Source organism: Gouania willdenowi, unplaced genomic scaffold (assembly GCF_900634775.1).
Source record: "Gouania willdenowi unplaced genomic scaffold, fGouWil2.1 scaffold_3_arrow_ctg1, whole genome shotgun sequence".
Taxonomy (NCBI): domain Eukaryota; kingdom Metazoa; phylum Chordata; class Actinopteri; order Blenniiformes; family Gobiesocidae; genus Gouania; species Gouania willdenowi.
Window position 1 is genome coordinate 1,397,394 of NW_021145162.1, and position 20,926 is coordinate 1,418,319.

The following is a 20,926-nucleotide window of genomic DNA, read 5'->3' on the forward strand; positions in this document are numbered from 1 at the left end:
GCATGAATGACACGCTCCAGGTCGGCGTGAGGCAAATAGGGTTTGATTTTGCTGAGCAAACGCAGCTGAAAAAAACTATTTTTGACGACTGAACTTATTTGTCTGTCAAAATTAAATGAACTGTCCAAAACAGATAATAATAATAATAATAATATAATAATAATAATAATCATCATCATCATCATAATAACAATGTAGTGGATATAGTAGGGCTGCAAAGGGGCGTAAAATATCTGGTAAATTTCCACAGGAACTTAAGCTCAGGAATTTTGGCAATATTCAAAATGATGGAAACTTTCCATGTGAATTATTTATTGAAATCAAGCAAAAATTGGGATCAAATTTGAATCACTGCATCACATCCAAACATAAATATTGGCATCAATACAAAATAATATACTTTAAAAAAAAAAAACAGAACATTGCAACAGATGTATTTAAGTGTAGTTTCATTGAATTTGTCACAAATTAAATGAAACTACAATATTTGCAGGGGTTCGCAATTATAATCATTTTTACTCTCAAATTCTGGAAAAAAAATGTACTATAGTCACTACTGGAGCAAATCCAGATCAATAAACTGATTGTGGATCAGTTTGAAAAATCCCCAAATCTCTATCATTGGTGAAATTTCAATAAATTCTACCTGGGTTCAGAACTGATTGATCTTTATTAAATGACTCAGTTGTGTTGGGTCGGTTCTTTATTAATTCACTGATTGTTTATATCATGGTAATGTTATTGATAATAAATGTGTCTATCCACTGTGTCCTACTGTTATTAATTATATAAATGTGTTTCAATCCTTTAAAGTATCAATGATCCAGGATCAATGACCAAGAGGTTTGGATCATAGAGGAGCTTTAACTCCTGATTAACTTCGTGCATGTCGTGTGTTTTTGACTGTTATTCTTATTTTTATAATTATCTCATGTGTATTTTTGTTGTCATTTTGTATGTTTTTTAGCGACAGTTGTGTTTACTTTGGAGACCACAAGAAATTAGCCCAGGGGCCACATCGCATCTGGCCCTCAGAGTGCACACACACACACACACACACACACACACACACACACACACACACACACACACACACACACACACACACACACACACACACACACACACACGTCAGGATTATCACATCCTCCATCTGGGTCCTTATTATGGATGAAGGTCACCCCCCAACCCTGAAGGTCATGGGATCTTCCCTCCTCCACACTTAGCCATGCAACGCACAACCGTGACCGTGAACTTCTGTCTCACACACACAAGCACGCACGCACGCACGCACGCACACGCACACACACACACACACACACACACACAGCTGCTACGTCTGATTTTTCTTTCACTCTAACTTTCTCTCCTGTTCACTCTGAATACGTCACAACTTTCAAAACTAATAACACAAGCAACAAATGCAAAAAATTAATCAATAAATGAAGCTAGTGACAAGTTCACACACACACACACACACACTGTGTGCAGGCCAACCTGAGCAGAGAAATCCTCCAAACACAATCCAGCTCCACATCCTCCTCATGGTCCTCCTCAGGGTCCTCAGTGAAACACTCTGCTCTCCTCCTCAGGATGGATCCTGGTAGATTCCTGGTCCAGGGTCACTCGTCTGTCTCTAGATCCAAACAGTCACTGTTCAAACTGCAGGTGATCAGCATCAGAGCTGTGGACCAGGGGGCGGAGCCACGAGTGGAGGAGGTGTGGTCTCACACACACACACACACACACACACACACACACACACACACACACACACACACACACACACACACACAGGTTTAGTTTCCCAGCGTTAACACAAAGGTCTTGGATGATATTAATGATCAGTTATTGATTAGGTTCTAATCAGCCTTTTCACACTCTGGAACTGTGCATGCGCGACCTGGGGGGTCAGAGGTCAGAGGGATATAAACGTAAACATGTTTGTCCACTCTGTGGATAATTCCAACCTAACAGCGTTTATAATGTTATTCCAGAGATTGTTAGTGTTTTAATAGTGTTTATATTATTAATATTACACATATTCAGATGAGAGGAGGTGGTTTTCCACTGAAGCTACCTTCTGCTGATCCGAGCACTTTTAAAAAGCGATGGGAGCAGCTCAGCAGCAGAAGCACATATTCAGACTTGGGGGAGACCATGTCTTTCTGCTGATCTTTGCACTTTAGAAACATTATCAAACACCTCCTATGTTTCCACATTCCTCTGCCAAGCTTTTAACTTATGATTGTTATGTATTTACCTTTACTATTGTTAGTTTCTTTTTCTAACAACTGTAAAGTATCTGAGTTTTTGAAAAGTGCTTATAAATCAAATGTATTATTATTATTGTTATTATTGATGGGACAAGCAAGTTTTCCGAGAGTGAAAAGGACAGTATGAGTTCTCACTGTGAAAAGCTAAATTTACGAGGAACAACATTCACTAACCAGGTCCATGATTATTTTTATTAAGATATTATTTTAATTACATTCACAAATTTGAAGGAAGTGCACAGGATGGACACTAAACAGGCTGATAAGTGAAGCCAATTTAAAAAACAGGAAAAAACAGAATTTTCAGCTTGTGTGCAACATTAGCTTTAGCAGCATTAGCTTTAGCAGCTAACTGTGCCTTTCTGCTTTGGAGAGCGAAATCACGTTTACGCAAAAAAAAGTTCAAGGAATCAACACTCCAACGGTAAAAATAATGTAAATCTCTGTCAGACTCACTGTCAGCTATGGCGAGTTGACCTTTGAATGCATGCGCGAGAACTGATTGAGAGCGAGATTTCCGAGTGTGAAAAGGTCTGTAGTATGACTGATATCAGAGCTGCAGCAATGAAGGTCAGTTAGTGTCAGTGAGATAAATACACTCTAACACTGTCCATAACATTAACACCTGATTTCTTTCACTCATTTCCTTCACCTTCATCGAGATCAGGGGGCGGAGCTTCAGCATCAGCAGGGATGGGGGAACATTCTTACTCTCCCACCCCTGGGACTCTCTGCTCCAGAGAACATCGGGCCACAGTGGGCGTGGCCAGCCTGACAGAACTCTCAGGTTGGCCACGCCCAGAAAGAACTCATAGGGACACATAAAATCGATCAGCAAGCACCTCTGAGGAAGACTGACAGTTGGCAGTCAAAACATGTCAGGAGATCAAAGTAAATTTCCTGATAAAAGTCGTCTACCACAGAGGAAGGAATGACGTATTCAGCATGAAAAATCCACAATCAAACACTGCTTTGAAAAAGGTGTTAAAGAATGTCAAGTTTGTAACAAATGTGTCTAAGTATTAGTGAATACCAGAGAACCACATGAGCATGAGAAACTATAGAGAAAATATGTAATAAAAATAACAAAAAGGAGCACGTTTCCAAGGAGAACATGACTGTCTCGAGGCTAAATGTTGGTAGTTTGAGTTTTATTTCTGTTTGGCCTTAGTTTTATGGTTAACATTTTCAAGTTAAAAAAAATAAAAAATGTTAAACTACTCTGCATTTTTCTTGAAACTTTTTATTTACCAATTGTATCTATAATGAGTGCTACATTCACCAGGTGTTCAAAGGTAACAGATTTCATTCATTTCCATGTACCAGTTTTTAACAAGTTCTTGAACAAATTAAAAATAGAAACTTTTCTAGTTTAAAAACCCGTTTGTTTTACTTTTGTTTTTACATTTAGTAGCATGTAGCTTTTTACTTTTACTCAAGTAAGAGCAACGTCAATTGTTTTACTTTTATCAGTCATTTTTATTCAAGTATCTCGACTTTTATTTGAGTACTAAAGACAGGTCACGTGATAGGTCGCGTGACGAGACTAAACCTAAAACGCAACGCACGTGTACTTCAGTAACCGTACCAATAGCACCAAAGTTATCCGTACGGCAACCGTACAAATAGACACTTTCTATATTATAACTGTATCTGAAGCGTTGAACACACGCGCAATTCTGGATCTTTCCACTGGGGGCCACTCACAGTGCAGTGTTTACCAACGAAGAAGAAAAGCGTTTACCACCGAAGAAGAAAGTGTGTCTGTAAACAGGAAGAGACGGAGCGGGAAAATGGAGCTGTAGCGAGAGAGAGAGAGAGTCCTCTGTCTGTGAGTTACACTGTGTGTGTGTGTGTGTGTGTGTGTGTGTGTGTGTGTGTGTGTGTGTGTGTGTGTGTGTGTGTGTGTGTGTGTGTGTGTGTGTGTGTGTGTGTGTGTGTGTGTGTGTGAAACTAACACTACTATTCCTTATAAAACACTATTAATATTACTATTTACTGAAACAGGATTGTTTGATTGTTTCACATTTCTGACAATAATTAGCTACATTTTAGACTTTATTTACTTAATATTGAAGTAATGATATTAACGTTGCATTGGTCATTTAATGTGTAGATTATGTCTTAGGGAAACAATGTTGGAGACAGAGTTACTGGTTTATGAGGGTACTAATGATATAAAGAGGGTTCTAATGATATAAAGAGGGTACTAATGATATAAAGAGGGTACTAATGATATAAAGAGGATACTAATGATATAAAGAGGGTTCTAATGATATAAAGAGGATACTAATGATATAAAGAGGGTTCTAATGATATAAAGAGGGTTCTAATGATGTAAAGAGGGTACTAATGATATAAAGAGGGTACTAATGATATAAAGAGGATACTAATGATATAAAGAGGGTACTAATGATATAAAGAGGATACTAATGATATAAAGAGGATACTAATGATATAAAGAGGGTACTAATGATATAAAGAGGATACTAATGATATAAAGAGGATACTAATGATATAAAGAGGGTTCTAATGATATAAAGAGGATACTAATGATATAAAGAGGGTTCTAATGATATAAAGAGGGTTCTAATGATGTAAAGAGGGTACTAATGATATAAAAAGGATACTAATGATATAAAGAGGGTACTAATGATATAAAGAGGATACTAATGATATAAAGAGGGTACTAATGATATAAAGAGGATACTAATGATATAAAGAGGGTACTAATGATATAAAGAGGGTACTAATGATATAAAGAGGATACTAATGATATAAAGAGGATACTAATGATATAAAGAGGGTACTAATGATATAAAGAGGATACTAATGATATAAAGAGGATACTAATGATATAAAGAGGGTACTAATGATATAAAGAGGATACTAATGATATAAAGAGGGTTCTAATGATATAAAGAGGGTTCTAATGATGTAAAGAGGGTACTAATGATATAAAAAGGATACTAAGGGTACTAATGATATAACGAGGGTACTAATGATATAAATAGGATACTAATGATATAAAGAGGATACTAATGATATAAAGAGGATACTAATGATATAAAGAGGATACTAATGATATGAAGAGGGTACTAATGATATAAAGAGGGTACTAATGATATAAAGAGGATACTAATGATATAAAGAGGATACTAATGATATAAAGAGGGTACTAATGATATAAAGAGGGTACTAATGATATAAAGAGGGTACTAATGATATAAAGAGGGTACTAATGATATAAAGAGGGTACTAATGATATAAAGAGGGTAATAATGATATAAAGGGTACTAATGATATGAAGAGGGTACTAATGATATAAAGAGGGTACTAATGATATAAAGAGGATACTAATGATATAAAGAGGATACTAATGATATGAAGAGGGTACTAATGATATAAAGAGGGTACTAATGATATAAAGAGGGTACTAATGATATGAAGAGGGTACTAATGATATGAATAGGATACTAATGATATAAAGAGGGTACTCATGATATAAAGAGGGTACTAATGATATAACGAGGGTACTAATGATATAAAGAGGGTACTAATGATATGAATAGGATACTAATGATATAAAGAGGGTACTCATGATATAAAGAGGGTACTAATGATATAACGAGGGTACTAATGATATAAAGAGGGTACTAATGATATAAAAAAAAGGAAATATATATAATATTATGTTTAAAAAATAATAATAATAAAAAAGACAGACCTGATTTAAAGAGAAAGAGAAAAAAATGGATGAACACAATGTTTCAGGTTTTGGAAGAGGATCAAAACTTTGGTTTAGTCAGACCCCCCAGGTGGGTGGACTTGGTGAGAACAAACATGTTACATCTACTCCTTATGGTCGCTCTGGGGAAGTTAATGCTTCTGCTGTCACAGATGTTGATGGGGAACCTGCAATTGTAGGTCAAGATATTCATGTTCTTAGTGATTTAGTGAAACAGATCGGGACCAGTATAAGCGAAAACATTGTTTCGTGCCTTAAATCCATTCCAGTTAGTGATGCTAACATGTCTCAGTCCACTAAAGCTGACTTATCTAAAGTTAACTTGACAGTTACCCATGACATCTTTGAGCCACATCCTGTCAGAGGAGAAACTACTGATAGGATTTCAGTTGTGGAGTGGGAGGAATCTATGAGGCTTTATCTGAGTAGGCGGGGCATTGAGCTGTGTTACCAGGTGGATGAGGTTTTGAGTAAGTTACGGGGAAGAGCACGTGATGTGGTGACCATCGGAATCCGTAGCCAACCTTCTTTAGATTTACAGCCTGGTCCTCAAACTGTGTTTGACATATTGAGGCAACATTTTAGTGACTCTGTGACCTCCTTTATGCCTATGGCTGACTTCTATGACACAAAACCCAGACCCAGTGAGACTGCTGTTGACTATTGGATTCGACTCAATAAAGCCATTGACATTGCTGTTGGTGGATTAAAAAAACAAGGAAAGACTCTCGACAATCCTTCCCGTGAAGTGACGGTCATGTTTATAATCCACTGCCCTGACACTGAGCTGTCGTTGATCTTTAGCGGCAAGCCGTTGGAGGAGTGGACTGCCACTGATGTCCAAGTGCGGTTAGATGAGCACCACAGAAAAAGGCGTCTTCAGCAGCGTCAGTCTTCACACACAGCTGGGAAGCTGCAGGACAACCAAGTTGTTTTGCAGTGCCGTGTCCAAACTGCTGAGGGGAGCCCGGCCCCTCAACAGGTGAAAACCAGTCAAACCTTGCAGCCTGAAGGACAGTCGCTTGAACGTGTTATCACTCTTCTTGAGCAGTTGCTGCAGCGAGATGTTTCTCAATGTTCTAGGCTGCCGGGGTCAGTTGCTGGACAGTTGCTCAATGGCCTGTTCTTTGAGTTCTCGGTTGCTCCCTGTTTTAAAGCAAAATAACGTTGTCTCCCCTGACTCGATTTCCCCCACTTCAGTTGTTCTTATTGGATGTGGAGGTTCAAGAACAAGCCCTGTTGGTGTGTGTGAACTAAGGATGAGCATGTTTGGGTGTTCCTTCTCAGTTCCAACGCTCATCGTGTAAGGCCAAAGTGATGATCTCATTCTCGGCAGCAACGTGATGAAGCACCTCATTCGGGCATTAAAGTACTCTAAAGACTCCAAGGAGACAACGCCACTCTTTGAGCAGATGCCCATGAATGAACAGAGTCTGCTGCAGCTGCTGAGTGCTGTGGAGACATGGCGAGGAGATGATTGTCCTGAAAAAGTGGGTACTGTTAAACTCACAAAAGCAGTAACCCTAGAACCCATGACAGAACATTTAGTTTGGGGTCGCCTACCAGGTCATGTGTCTCTCTCCATCGGTAGCACAGTGGTAGTGGAGCCAAGTGAGTTACGTACAGTGCCGCGCTCAGTGATGGTGGGTCGAGTTGTATCACCACTGTGGGGCAACGGATGGGTCCCAGTGAGAGTTATTAACCCTTCTCATGAACCACTGACTTTGAGACGTAATTGTAAGATTGCTGACGTTTTCCCCTGTGTGGCACTGGAAGACTTTGAAACTGACTACCTCTATGTACCTGACTCACCTGATGAAGTACAATGTACTGTGACCAAGACGGCTGACAGGTCTGACATGGCTAGTGAGAAGAGCTTGACAGTCGAGTCAGACTTTACTGCTCGACCAGCCTTTAGCCCCGCTCTCTCTGACTTGGGACTACATGGTATTGACATCGATGCAACTCATCTGTCACCTTTCTGGAAGGCAAAGCTGGTTGACCTGCTGGCTAGGTATGAATCCATCATCTCTCGCCACAGGCTGGACTGTGGTTAAGCCAAAGACTTTGTCCATCACATCCGACTGAGTGACAGTAAACCCTTCAGACTTCCTTATCGCCGACTGTCCCCATCTAACTACGAGAAGCTGAGGGTGGCCTTGACTGAGATGGAGGAACGTGAGATCATCAGGAAGTCTACGAGTGAATATGCATCCCCGCTTGTCCTCGTCTGGAAAAAGAATGGTGACCTGCGGCTCTGCACTGACTTTCGGTGGATTAATGCACGCACGGTTCGGGATGCACACTCCTTACCTCACCAAGCTGACGCCCTGGCTGCTCTGGGGGAATGCATTCTTCTCTACTATGGACCTGACCTCTGGTTATTACAATGTTGAGGTTCACAAGGATGATAAAAAAGTTCACTGCTTTCACTTCTCCATTTGGGCTTTATGAGTACAATCGATTGCCACAAGGACTTTGCAACAGCCCGGCCACGTTCATGAGAATAATGATGGCTATCTTTGGTGATCAAAACTTCCTGAATCTTCTGTGTTACCTCGACACCATCCTTGTGTTTGCTCCCAATGAACAGTTGGCACTGCAGAGACTGGAGATGGTGTTTGAGAGGTTAAAAGCACACAATCTGAAGCTGGCACCAAAAAAATGCCACTTCATGAAGCCTTCAGTGAAGTTTCTGGGGCATATTGTGACAAATAGAAGGCATTTCTACAGATCCGGAGAAGGTCAGAGCGATTGTTGACTTGCAGGAGAAGGATCTAATGATAGATGGTTCTGACACCCCATCCCCCACTAAGATCAGATCCTTCCTTGGAATGTGGGATTCTATCAGCAATTTTTTGAGGGATATTCTGGTATAAGCAAGCCCTTGTTCGCGCTGACGTCTGGGATGAAAAGGCAGCGACGTGCCAGAAGTAAAAAGAACCAGCCTACTTCCCGAGGCCTGTCATCTGCGGATTGGTCCCCTGCATGCAGTACTGCTTTCACGCAGCTTAAACAAACTCTGATAAACACAGTCCCTCTTGCTCATCCCAACTTCAGTAAGCCATTCCTCCTTTCAGTTGATGCTTCCTCCAACAACCTCGGTGCAGTGCTGTCTCAGCTGGCTGATGGGGATGATGTTGCGAGACCCATTGCATTTGCTAGCAAGTCCCTGAATTACGCCCAGTCCCGCTACCCAGCTCATAGGCTTGAATTCCTCGCACTTAAGTGGGCTGTGTGCGACAAGTTCAGCCACTGGTTGAGGGGCCATAAGTTCACGGTATGGACTGACAATAACCCGCTCACTTACATCCTTAGTAAGCCAAAACTGGATGCTTGTGAGCAGACGTGGGTGTCAAAAGTGGCGCCATTTGACTTTGACATCAAATATATTCCTGGTCCTAAAAATGTGGTGGCCGATGCCCTTAGCCGTGAGCCGTTTGTGCATCCCAGCGTTCTCCACCGACTCACGACAGTCCCGTATGGTGCACTTTTGGAGGAGGCAAATGCTTTGGAGATCAGCTGAGGGCAAGATGCCTTTCGGTTGTCTTGTGATCCTCTCAGCCGCCAACAACAACAACCATTGACTTTGGCCATCAACAGTGTGGCAGCAGTGTCCCAGCATCCCCCCATATCTTCTAAAGCTGTATCAGCTGTGTTGGAGTACTCAAGAGAGGAAAGCTGGTTTCCCCCCCATGCATTTTGTTTGCCGCACTTCTACCATCTGAGCTGTTGAATTTCTGGCCCTTACCAAAAGACAAACTGGCATCTATGCAGCGTGCTGACCCATATCTGGGCCGGGTGATCAATTTCGTGGAACGTCGGAGACAACCCTCGAGACGTGAGCGTACTCATGAGCCGGCTAAAGCTTTGCAACTTCTCAGACATTGGAAGCAACTTACCATCAAAGCGGGTCTCCTTTATTGTACGTCGAAAGATTTTGTGACAAAGAGAAAGACATACCGATATGTTGTGCCCAATAATCTTGTGGATAGGGTGTTGGAAGGTATCCATGATGAGGCAGGTCACCAAGGGCAGAAGAGGACAATCCACTTGGCAAGACAACGGTTCTACTGGATTGGGATGGAGAAAGACATAAAGGATTATGTGCAGCGCTGTCATCGTTGCTTGGTCAGTAAGTCTCCTGAACCTGAGGCGAGGGCGCCACTCGAGAGTGTAAAGACTTCTAGACCTCTTGAGCTGGTATGCATTGATTTTTGGTCAGCTGAAGACTCATCCAACAAGTCTCACGATGTTCTCGTTGTGACTGATCATTTCACTAAACTCGCTCAAGCCTACCTTTGTCCCAACCAGTCTGCTAAAGCTGTCGCTCATCAACTGTGGAAAAACTTCTTTTGTGTTTATGGCTTTCCTGAACGAGTGCACTCGGATCAAGGTGCAAACTTTGAAAGCAACTTGATTGCTGAGATGCTCAAGGTCGCTGGCGTAGAGAAATCTCACACTACGCCCTACCATCCAATGGGCATTGGGGTAGTTGAGAGGTTCAATCGTACTCTTGGTAACATGATCAGAGCCCTTCCGCCAAGAGTTAAACAGAAATGGCCCCAGCTCCTGCGTTCGCTCACGTTCTCGTACAATGCAACTGTCCATGAAACTACAGGCTTTGCTCCCTTTCTCCTGATGTTTGGCAGGGTCCCTAGGATTCCTGTTGACCTCATGTTTCAATCAGTTCTGATGGACGAAGAAGTGGTGGATTATGATGTCTATGTGCTAAGTCTCAAGCGTGACTTGGCGGAGGCTATCAGGATTGCTCAGATTTCCACCACGAAGCAACAAGAGAGGCAGACTGAGCTTTACAACCGGAAGGTGAAGGGCGCACCTGTGGAGGTTGGGGACAGAGTCTTATTGGCTAACAAAGGAGAATGAGGTCGGAGGAAACTGGCCGATCGCTGGGAGGGCCATCTGTACACTGTTGTGGGAAAGCAGGGAAACTCTCACACCTTCAAACTCAAGAACAGCGTGACAGGCCAAGAAAAAGTGGTGCACTGAAACCTCATTATGCCTGTGGATTTCTTACCCATTCCGGAGAATGTAGAGGACGATGGATCCCTTCTTAGTGACCTGACAGATGAGGCTGTGGAGGGGTCTCCATTGACTTCTCGACGTGTTCGTTCAACTGTCCTTTCTGTCTGTGTACCTGAAAACAGAACTGCTTTTTGGGTTTCTCAGCTTCCACCCTCATCCGGGGATCAGTCGACTACCATGGACGATGTGAATGGACATGACTGGGTCTGACCAGACATATCTGGGGAGGTTGACTTGGACAATCACAATGGGTGTGGATTTGACTGTCAGGATGGGACTGGACATAATGATGTCCTTCAGCCTGACACTTGTACTCCTACTGTTGACACTGACTGTGCGGTTGATTTTTCTGATTCTGTACCTGCACACTCTCCTCTTCCTGTTGACTTGTTGCCTTCTGATGCTGGTTGTGTTGTTGCGTCGAAGGCGGGGACCGACTGTTCTTGTGACAATCTTCAGAGGATGAGGACTAGGTATGGGAGGATCGTTAGGCCTGTTGTCAGACTTATTGAGAACATGCATCAAAGGGTTCAGGTGCCAGAGAGTTCTTGGAGGTTGCTGTTGTATGTGTTGGCACTCCATGTGTATTTGTTGCCATTTTTTCATGTGTAGTTTTTGATGTTCTTGGTTTTTTTTTTTTTTTTTAATTATTTTTATTTGTTCAGTTGTCTATGTTTTTTTTTCTGTTTGTTTTGTTGTTGTTTTGTTTTTTTCCCCATCTGTGATAGAAGTACACCTATATGTGAGTGTTGGTGTGAGTCCGTCTAGGTGGTAAAAATTGTGCTGTTTTGATGACATGATTCTGAGTGATTTTACATGTATTTGGGAATGTTTTCTTTCCTATGGGTGGCGGAAGGCTTTGCAACCCTTCCTCATTCTAATTCCTCTGGAATAGTTTTTTTAACTGGAGTACTTATCTGTCATACTAATAGTGCTGTACACGAAAATGTTTATATCTTCCTGCTTTCGATGTTTTGTTGCTGCCTGGTATATATGTGATATGGTTTTGTAGTTATGTCTTTGTTTTTCATTTTGATGGCAAGTGGAGTTCAGTAGGGGGGAGTGTAACAAAGTTAATAATGTATAATTCCACTTGCAATCAATATGCACACATTACATTGAATCAAGTTTATCCCAGCGTCATTGAATGCCTCACCCCTGTGAACGTAGGATGTGCACCCGGAAGGCAGCTGTAGTTCTGACCACGCTGTCTTCTGGTGAGTAGCACAGGCTTTGAGCTCCGGTTTTATTTTTTATTAATTACTTTAAACTTATAATTAACGGGTGATTTTTGTTGATTTTTATATTTTCAGTGTAAGATGTGTGTGTGTTTATGCATAAGCAAGGACTGACTGTTGTAATTTCATGCCAGGATCTCGCCAATAAAAGCTGTGTTGGCCAAAAGTGATGTGGTTTTAATTAAAAACTTAACACAACGCACTGAGAAGAGTACAGACCGCTACACTAGCACCGCTGGTCCTAGTATGCTTACATACGCGGTTCCCAGGCCCTGCAGGCTTGGCCCCCTAATTAATAATAAGGTTAGTGATGTCTGCTGTGCTGATAAAACTCCACATTTCCTAAAATGGACTAAAAGCTTATTTCTACCACTTTCTGCTGTGCCTCTAACTGCTGATATGATGTAAAATATCACAAGGTTTGAATGTAAATCAAAGGAAACGAAGCTACCAGGCTAAAGTAAAACTAAAAGAACGTCACATTGAGAAAGGTTGCTCACACTCACTAATCAACATTAATACAAAATAAGAAGGATTTTATGAAATAGTTCCATTAATGCAGATATGGGTCTACATAACGTTGTAGACATACACATGTACAACCATACAAAGCATTCCTAGGTGAATTAAATATGTTGAATAAAACATTATGTGGATTAAAAATGTCTCTGATTCATTTTTCTAGAACCACAATGTTTGTTTCATGTCAGATATAATTTTATTTAATTATTTATTTAAAGTTGTTCAAAGCATATTATTGACATGATCTCCGTCCCTTGTCGGTCATCGTGATTTTCCGTGAGAGGGTCCCTTTAAATGTTGTCACCGCATTGAATTGTGGGTCAGCATTATTTCGTCTCCTTTGGTAAAGGATGTATCAGTGTTTCCTAGGCTAAAGGAGGTTATAAAAGATGCATTGAGCTTCCTTTCCTTAGCTCAAAGAGAATTGGAACGCTGCTTGTCATGGACACCACTTAAACACCTCTAGGGTTAAGGAAAAGTGGATCACATCTCACTATCACTATAAAGCACTATAAACTCTTCCCCACCCTTTCCATTTCCTACTTTGACTTTTTCCTCCCTACTCCCCTCCCCCTCACCCAGGTGTAACACTGCCCACTCTTTTTATATTCTCCCTTTAATAAAGTATTTCTTACCTTTCCTTAGGGAGGGCTGTCACAATTATGCAATAAAATAAATTAATTTATTTAATTGTAATAAAACATGCATTGCTGTCAATCAGGGCCTGTACTATAAATCTAGATGATGCTAACTTCCAGGATTTAATCAGTGTGTGCTGTCCTACAAAGCTTGCTGGAGCTTAATCACTATGACAATTAATGCTGAATGGCTAACCTGGTCATTGGCTCTGGCTTGGATGTTAGAGTCCTAAAGCCCCGCCTCCTGACTAGTGACTAGTCTGGGACACTCTGATGGTCTATCCTTCTATCCTATCCTGTTTGTCCTTCCGTTCACTAACCCCAACCAGTCAAAGCAGATGTTCTCCACCTCTGAACCTGGTTCTAACGGAGTTTCTTCCTATAAAAAGAGGGATGGAGAGGCATTTTTCTCAATGTCGCTAAATGCTTGTTCATGTGGATCTTGTTGGGTTCTTTCTTTCTTACTATGGACTTTATATTTTGTTCAGTGCCATGAGATGACTTTGTTGTAAGTTGTATTGAGAGTTGACCAATCAGATCTCTTAGAAAACGACCTGCCCATTGTTAGATGATCCTGGTTGGTGCCGATCTGACAGTTGAGTTTATGAATAAGATTATTAATGATAAACTAATCTTTTCATTTACCAATGATTTATATCTGATGGATTGATTTACAGTCAGCTGATGAAGCCTGTGTGTCGATCCATGTGCACGGACGGCTGAATTAATTAATTAATTCAATCATTCATTTGTACACTGGGACTGACATTATCAGCAGGAACATGCACAATGTGTTCTCATCCCAGTGGGTGTGATAGAGGTCTACATGAATAGAAACACGTGTGTGCTGTAATAAAGTTTAACTGCGAGCGCTGTCTGTTTATGATCCAATGGATTAATATGATAAATAATCTCACGCTTTTATGCATTAACAGTATCAACAGCTTCCTGTCTGAGTTTTCTCATTCCTGCCTTTTCTGTAAAAACAGGTTTGTCTTTGGTCCGAATTATGGATTTTAACTAAGGATGCACCGGATATTCAGCCACCGAATATATTCGGCCGAAAATTGCAAAAAACATTCGGCCTCCAGGTTTAGTGAATTAAAATCAAGGCTGAATAGTAGCGTGTGACGCAATCAAACAACATGCAGTGATTTGGAGTCGGAAAAGTGTGTGTGCGTTGCTTTAGAACCAGCAGCAGCTCCTCCTTTCCACACACAAACACAGCCAGACTCTCTCCTTACCGCTGTCCATCGTCCGTCACTGTGTAAAAGTTGAAAACCGTCCAGTTTCACAACAGAGTCCGTTGTTAGTCTAGTTAGCGCTGTGAGCCACGAATCCATAAACATCCCCATCGTTTCCTCCTTACACTACACCAGGTCTCGCTACATAGGCTGGTGTAGCATTAGCATGGAGTGCTAACAGCTGATGTGTGTAAACAATGGGTCCATGGCTCCAAACAGTGACTCCCAACACGATCACCAGCAGAAAAAGTAGTGCAGTTTGTATTTACATGTATGGTAATAAAGTATAATATATATTCTATATTAAACAGTAGTGTTGTTTTAGCTGTTCGACAGCTGGAGAGGGAGGAGTTAACATTCTAGGAGGCGTGTTAGGTGACGTCACCTGCCAACATGGGTAAAATCCAACTGTCCCGTTTAACGCTGACTTTTTACATAATGTGTAATAACAAGGGAGGAAACATAACTTTTTACACTTTGTTTCTCTGAATGAGGCTAAATGATGTTTATCACTGTAGATAAACCATTAGAATGTCATTTTTTCATCATATCTCACCTTTAATGTACTTTAGATTTTTTTTGGAATGCATGTTTTATTTTATTTGAAGGGTTTATATAAAAGATAAACTTTGTTCTTTTTATGAAAAGCAAAGACTATGGGAATATTTAACAAACATTTACTTTATTTAAAAAACATGTCTAAAATGTATTCTAGGCTATTTAAGCACTACTAAAAAAATAGTGAAAAACTTTCGGCTCAGCGTTAATACTTTATTCAGCTTCAGCTTCAAATTTTCATTTCGGTGCATCCCTAATTTTAATTATTCATCATTTTCAACTTCAGCAATCTGATCGGTACTAAGTTATGAAATGAATCAGATCTGAGCGAGTATAAAAGCTCCGCCTCCTGCTTTGCGCTGCACTGACACTGTTGCTCTTCACTGTCATCGTGGATTTATATTGTAGCCTTCCCGGCGGCTTCGTCTTTACCCCCTCCCCACTGTGCACCATCTCACTCACATGCATGCTCACAGCTGCTGCAGAAGAGGAGCTCAGCTCATTACTTGTATTGTGTAGAAACGTTGTCTCATATCATTATATATGTTAAAAAACGTGACCACAAACTCTGTTTCAACTCTGTCAGCGGTGACGCGCTTTCAGTGTGAGCTCATGCATGCGAGGGATCAAGAACGAGCAGGGAGACAGACAGACGTGATTGGTTTAAAAAAACGGTTCATTCAGTTATTACAGATTTACAGCTGCTACAGATGATGGACTTTCTTCGTTCCTTTTTCAGAGAACATAAGATCTTAATTTCTGTCAGGACATAAAGACAATTTCCACCAAAAATGTAAAAAGTGTATCTGGAGAAAATTACCTACCCTAGCTTTAATATCATAAGCTGTTCCTCTGTTCATTGTAAAGACGCTCAGTCTGCCAGTTCGTGTTGTAATCATAGGTGATCGACCTTCGTAGTACAGCTTGTCTGAAAAGGAATGTTTGGTTAGTTTAAACCAGCTAACGGAGATTAAGCCAATCTAGATTTGTAGTATAAAAGATTACACTTCTTGTAGTGTTGACCTTTGACAGCATGTGCTGACAAAGTGAAATGAAAAGGAAAGGAGATAGGAGGGACTATTATGGTTGTTACACTGACTGATCGTTAGTTAGAAACTAAAGATGAAACTGTGTCGATGTTAGATTCACTGTTAGTAATAATATGTTCATCTACTGCACATCCCCAGGGTCACACAGCTCCTCCTGCTCCTCCTCGTGGTCCTGGAGGTGTGATGATGGCGAGTCGTGGGCGGGGCAGAAGGAGCTTTAACGTGGATTCTGTTGGTTTGAGCAGAGAAAGTTTACCTTCAGCTCTCTTACAACCCTCACCTGTGTTCCCTGTAAGTCTCACACACACACACACACACACACACACACAGAGCGTGACCTCTGACCTCACCTGTGTGGCTGTTTTCAGGTGATGGAGATGAAGCCCCTCCCCCTCACAGGAGGGGAGGAGGTGGAGTATCTATTGGCTCTGAAACAAGATCTGAGAGGAACCATGAGGAACCTGCCCTACTACATCCAATCAGCTGTGACACACTCAGGTAACACACACACACTCTGGTAACACACGCACACACACTCAGGTAACACACACTCTGGTAACACACGCACACTCTGGCAACACACGCACACTCTGGTAACACACACACACACTCTGGTAACACACACACACACTGGTAACACACACACACTCTGGTAACACACACACACACTCTGGCAACACACGCACACTCTGGTAACACACACACACACTCTGGTAACACACACACTGGTAACACACACACTCAGGTAACACACACACTCTGGTAACACACACAGACTCAGGTAACACACACAGACTCAGGTAACACACACACTCTGGTAACACACACACACACTCTGGTAACACACACACACACTCTGGCAACACACGCACACTCTGGTAACACACACACACACTCTGGTAACACACACACTGGTAACACACACACTCAGGTAACACACACACTCTGGTAACACACACACACGCAGGTAACACACACACACTCGGGTTACACACACGCACACTCAGGTAATGCACACACATTCTGGTAACACACTCGCACTCAGGTAACACACACACAGGTAACACACACACACACTCAGGTAATACACACACACTCAGGTAACACACACACACTCAGGTAATACACACACAGGTAATACACACACAGGTAACACACACTCGCACTCAGGTAGCACTCGCACTCAGGTAACACACACACTCAGGTAATACACACACTCAGGTAACACACACACACACTCAGGTAATACACACACACACAGGTAACATGCACACATTCAGGTAACACACACACACACTCTGGTAACACGCACACACACACTCAGGTAACACACACACACTCAGGTAATACACACACAGGTAATACACACACAGGTAACACACACTCGCACTCAGGTAGCACTCGCACTCAGGTAACACACACACTCAGGTAATACACACACTCAGGTAACACACACACACACTCAGGTAATACACACACACACAGGTAACATGCACACATTCAGGTAACACACACACACACTCTGGTAACACGCACACACACACTCAGGTAACACACACACTCACACTCTGGTAATACACACACACAGGTAACACACACACTCTGGTAATACACACACTCAGGTAACACACACACACACAGGTAACACACACACAGCTAACAGTTGTTTTGTGTGTGTGTTTGTGTGTGCAGATGTGGAACGATACTCTGATAAGTATCACATCAGTGAGACATGTGACCTACTGGACTGGAATACAGGTGTGACCTCTGTTTACTTTGATAACACACACACACACACACACACACAGACCAGGGGGCTATTTCATCAAAGTGTTCTCAGTAGAACCAGGCTTATGGTTTAAACCTGGTTTAGCAAAACCGTCCGTGACCATACTGGTTTTTACCATTTCTTAAATCTCTCCAGCTCAGCCAATCAGCTGACAGTGTTTAGAGTACGTACACGTCCTCATCAGACCCATCACATCGATCACAGATTTAATGATTACAGAGTGACGGTGCATGCACTGCAGCTTTGACGATGAATGAGAAGCCAATAGGAACCAATGCCGAGGCCAACAGGAAGTGACATCATCTGTTACTGAGCAGTGAAAAAAAAGTTTGAACATTTTAAAAGTAGTAAAGGGTTAAATAATGTGTTATTTAGTCAGTTTATCATAGCAAACAACCGATCATGTGATCACACTCGTTTAATAAAAGAGATGATGTAACTCACAATTAAATATGTAATTAATGAGACTAGTGAGTGTTTGATGAACTCAGCACTAAATGAACAGCAGTGATGCTGTTGGATGCTGTTGGATGTCACATCCAACACTGTAGACACTGCAGGTGAGCTGTGTACAGAGGTACGTGCACTGTGTGCACATCTCTTAAAGTGATAATGTATCTTTGTGATTGGGAGCCTTAGTGCTCCGCCCTGTCCCTGAAGCCCCTCCCTCTCTGTATATCCACAGCTTTCTCATTATTAATCTCTGATCAATAAATAAACATATTTATACCGTGTGGTAAACAGAGGTGATGATACACACGTATCATATATTATTACTGATGGTTTAAACACATGGACACTATGATATCTCATTAATAATACACTACACATTAAACATATAATAATGATTATATCATCATTTGTATGGATTTAAAATCATATTTAAACATTTACCATAATATTCTGTTTAATTTCCTTTAAAATACCATATATTAAAGTGGTATTTAAAGTATAACAGAAGTTTGTTTTACTCATGTTTCCTTTTATAGATCTATATTGAGTGTTTTATTAAAACATCACTAAATAACTTCTTTAATAATGATGACGTGGTTTCATGAGAGTGACTCAGCAGATTAAACCTAGTCTGCTGCTTAAACCTGGTCAGGAGCAGGTTTGGCCATGGACTGTTACTATGGTAACCAAGGTGTCTTCTCGTTGATGAAACCACTGTTCCAGTTAGAACCAGGCTTAACGGAGCCAGACTCAGGTTAAACCTGGACTAAACCCTGAGCTGGGTTTGATCAAACACCCCTCTGGTCCATGAACTCTGCACAGACTTTCAGGCTGGTCAGAACATCTGTGTAGGTTAGAGACACGCCCCCCACTGTGCCACGCCCCCAGATTGAAACATCCTCTGATTGGTTGTTGCAGACTGGAGGAGGTTTCCCAGGGAGCTGAGACGGAGCTTCAGGAAACCAGTCAGAATAGGTTAGTGCTGTAACCTCTGACCTCATGATCACTGGGGCCATGGTCATGTGACCTGTGTCTGCTCAGGTGTATCTGATGGAGCGACGCTACAACACAAGAAGGACCGAGACAAGGAGGAGGTGCTACTCAAACTAGAGGTGATCACATGGTACTGTTAGCTAAACTCACCCGTTAGCACAATTCCTCACCTGTTGGCTTACCTCACTTTTAAGCTAACCTAACTCGTTAGCTAACCTCACTTTTAAGCTAACCTAACTCGTTAGCTAACCTCACCAATTCGCTAACCAAACTTGTTAGTTAACCTCACTCGTTAGCCAACTTCACTCATTAGTTAACCTCACTCGTTAGCTAACCTCACTCGTTAGCCAACTTCACTCATTAGTTAACCTCACTCATTAGCTAACCTCACCCGTTAGCTAACCTCACTCGTTAGTTAACCTCACCAATTCGCTAACCAAACTTGTTAGTTAACCTCACTCGTTAGCTAACCTCAAACATTAGTTAACCTCACTCATTAGCTAACCTCACCCGTTAGCTAACCTCACTCGTTAGTTAACCTCACCAATTCGCTAACCAAACTTGTTAGCCAACCTCACTCGTTAGCTAACCTCAAACATTAGTTAACCTCACTCATTAGCTAACCTCACCCGTTAGCTAACCTCACTCGTTAGTTAACCTCACCAATTCGCTAACCAAACTTGTTAGTTAACCTCACTCGTTAGCTAACCTCACTCGTTAGCCAACCTCACTCGTTAGCTAACCTCAAACATTAGTTAACCTCACTCGTTAGCCAACTTCACTCATTAGTTAACCTCACTCGTTAGCTAACCTCACCCATTAGCTAACCTTGTCTCCTCCTTCTCAGAACCTGGAAAAGAATGAAAAGGAGCAAAGCTCTGAGGAGGAGGAAGGGGGTGGAGCCCAGGAGGAGCAGGAGGAGGAGCCAGAGGAGGAGCTAGAGGAGGTGGGTGGAGCTTAGCCTCAGGTTAACAGTGTGATCTGGTCATATTTACCTAGTTAAACTGGTTCTTTTCCAGGAGACGGACTACATCATGTCCTACTTTGATAACGGAGAGGACTTTGAAGGAGAAAGTGACGACAACATGGACGAGGCAGTTTACTGACATACTGGTTACCATGGTTACCAGTTCACCGTTAGGAGATCATCAGTTTCTGTCTTTGTGAACTTCTTCACTAATAAAATGTGTTTTTATTTTATGATTATGATCTCTTTAGGGCAGCAGCTCTGATCTCAGGGGTTGAGAACATTTACCTCAGAAATTAATGAAAGAGCAATAAATGGTGCTTTTGTTTTGAAGGGAATGTAAATGTGCTGTTGACACTGCACCAATACATTTCAGAGCCAATCACAGTGATCACACATGAACAC

At 41.6% G+C, this 20,926-nt stretch overlaps 1 protein-coding gene across 1 annotated transcript; it reads left to right on the top strand.

Annotated features, from left to right (window-relative positions):
* Positions 1–4,001: 4,001 nt before the first annotated feature.
* polr3glb (RNA polymerase III subunit GL b) lies at positions 4,002–20,754 on the top strand. Its single transcript, XM_028442176.1, has 8 exons — positions 4,002–4,107; positions 16,458–16,610; positions 16,688–16,817; positions 18,012–18,077; positions 19,480–19,536; positions 19,603–19,673; positions 20,402–20,500; positions 20,574–20,754. Exons 2-8 carry the CDS (start codon positions 16,503–16,505, stop codon positions 20,658–20,660), a joined length of 618 nt encoding a protein of 205 aa, XP_028297977.1. The 5' UTR covers positions 4,002–4,107; positions 16,458–16,502; the 3' UTR covers positions 20,661–20,754.
* The last annotated feature ends 172 nt before the right edge of the window (positions 20,755–20,926 follow it).

Bases quoted from the DNA above. Each gene is read 5' to 3' on its own strand.
- polr3glb (XM_028442176.1), top strand. From the start codon at position 16,503: ATGATGGCGAGTCGTGGGCGGGGCAGAAGGAGCTTTAACGTGGATTCT. The intron at 18,078-19,479 runs GTGTGACCTCTG...TGGTTGTTGCAG, and splicing joins CCTACTGGACTGGAATACAG to ACTGGAGGAGGTTTCCCAGG. The intron at 19,674-20,401 runs GTGATCACATGG...CCTCCTTCTCAG, and splicing joins AGGTGCTACTCAAACTAGAG to AACCTGGAAAAGAATGAAAA.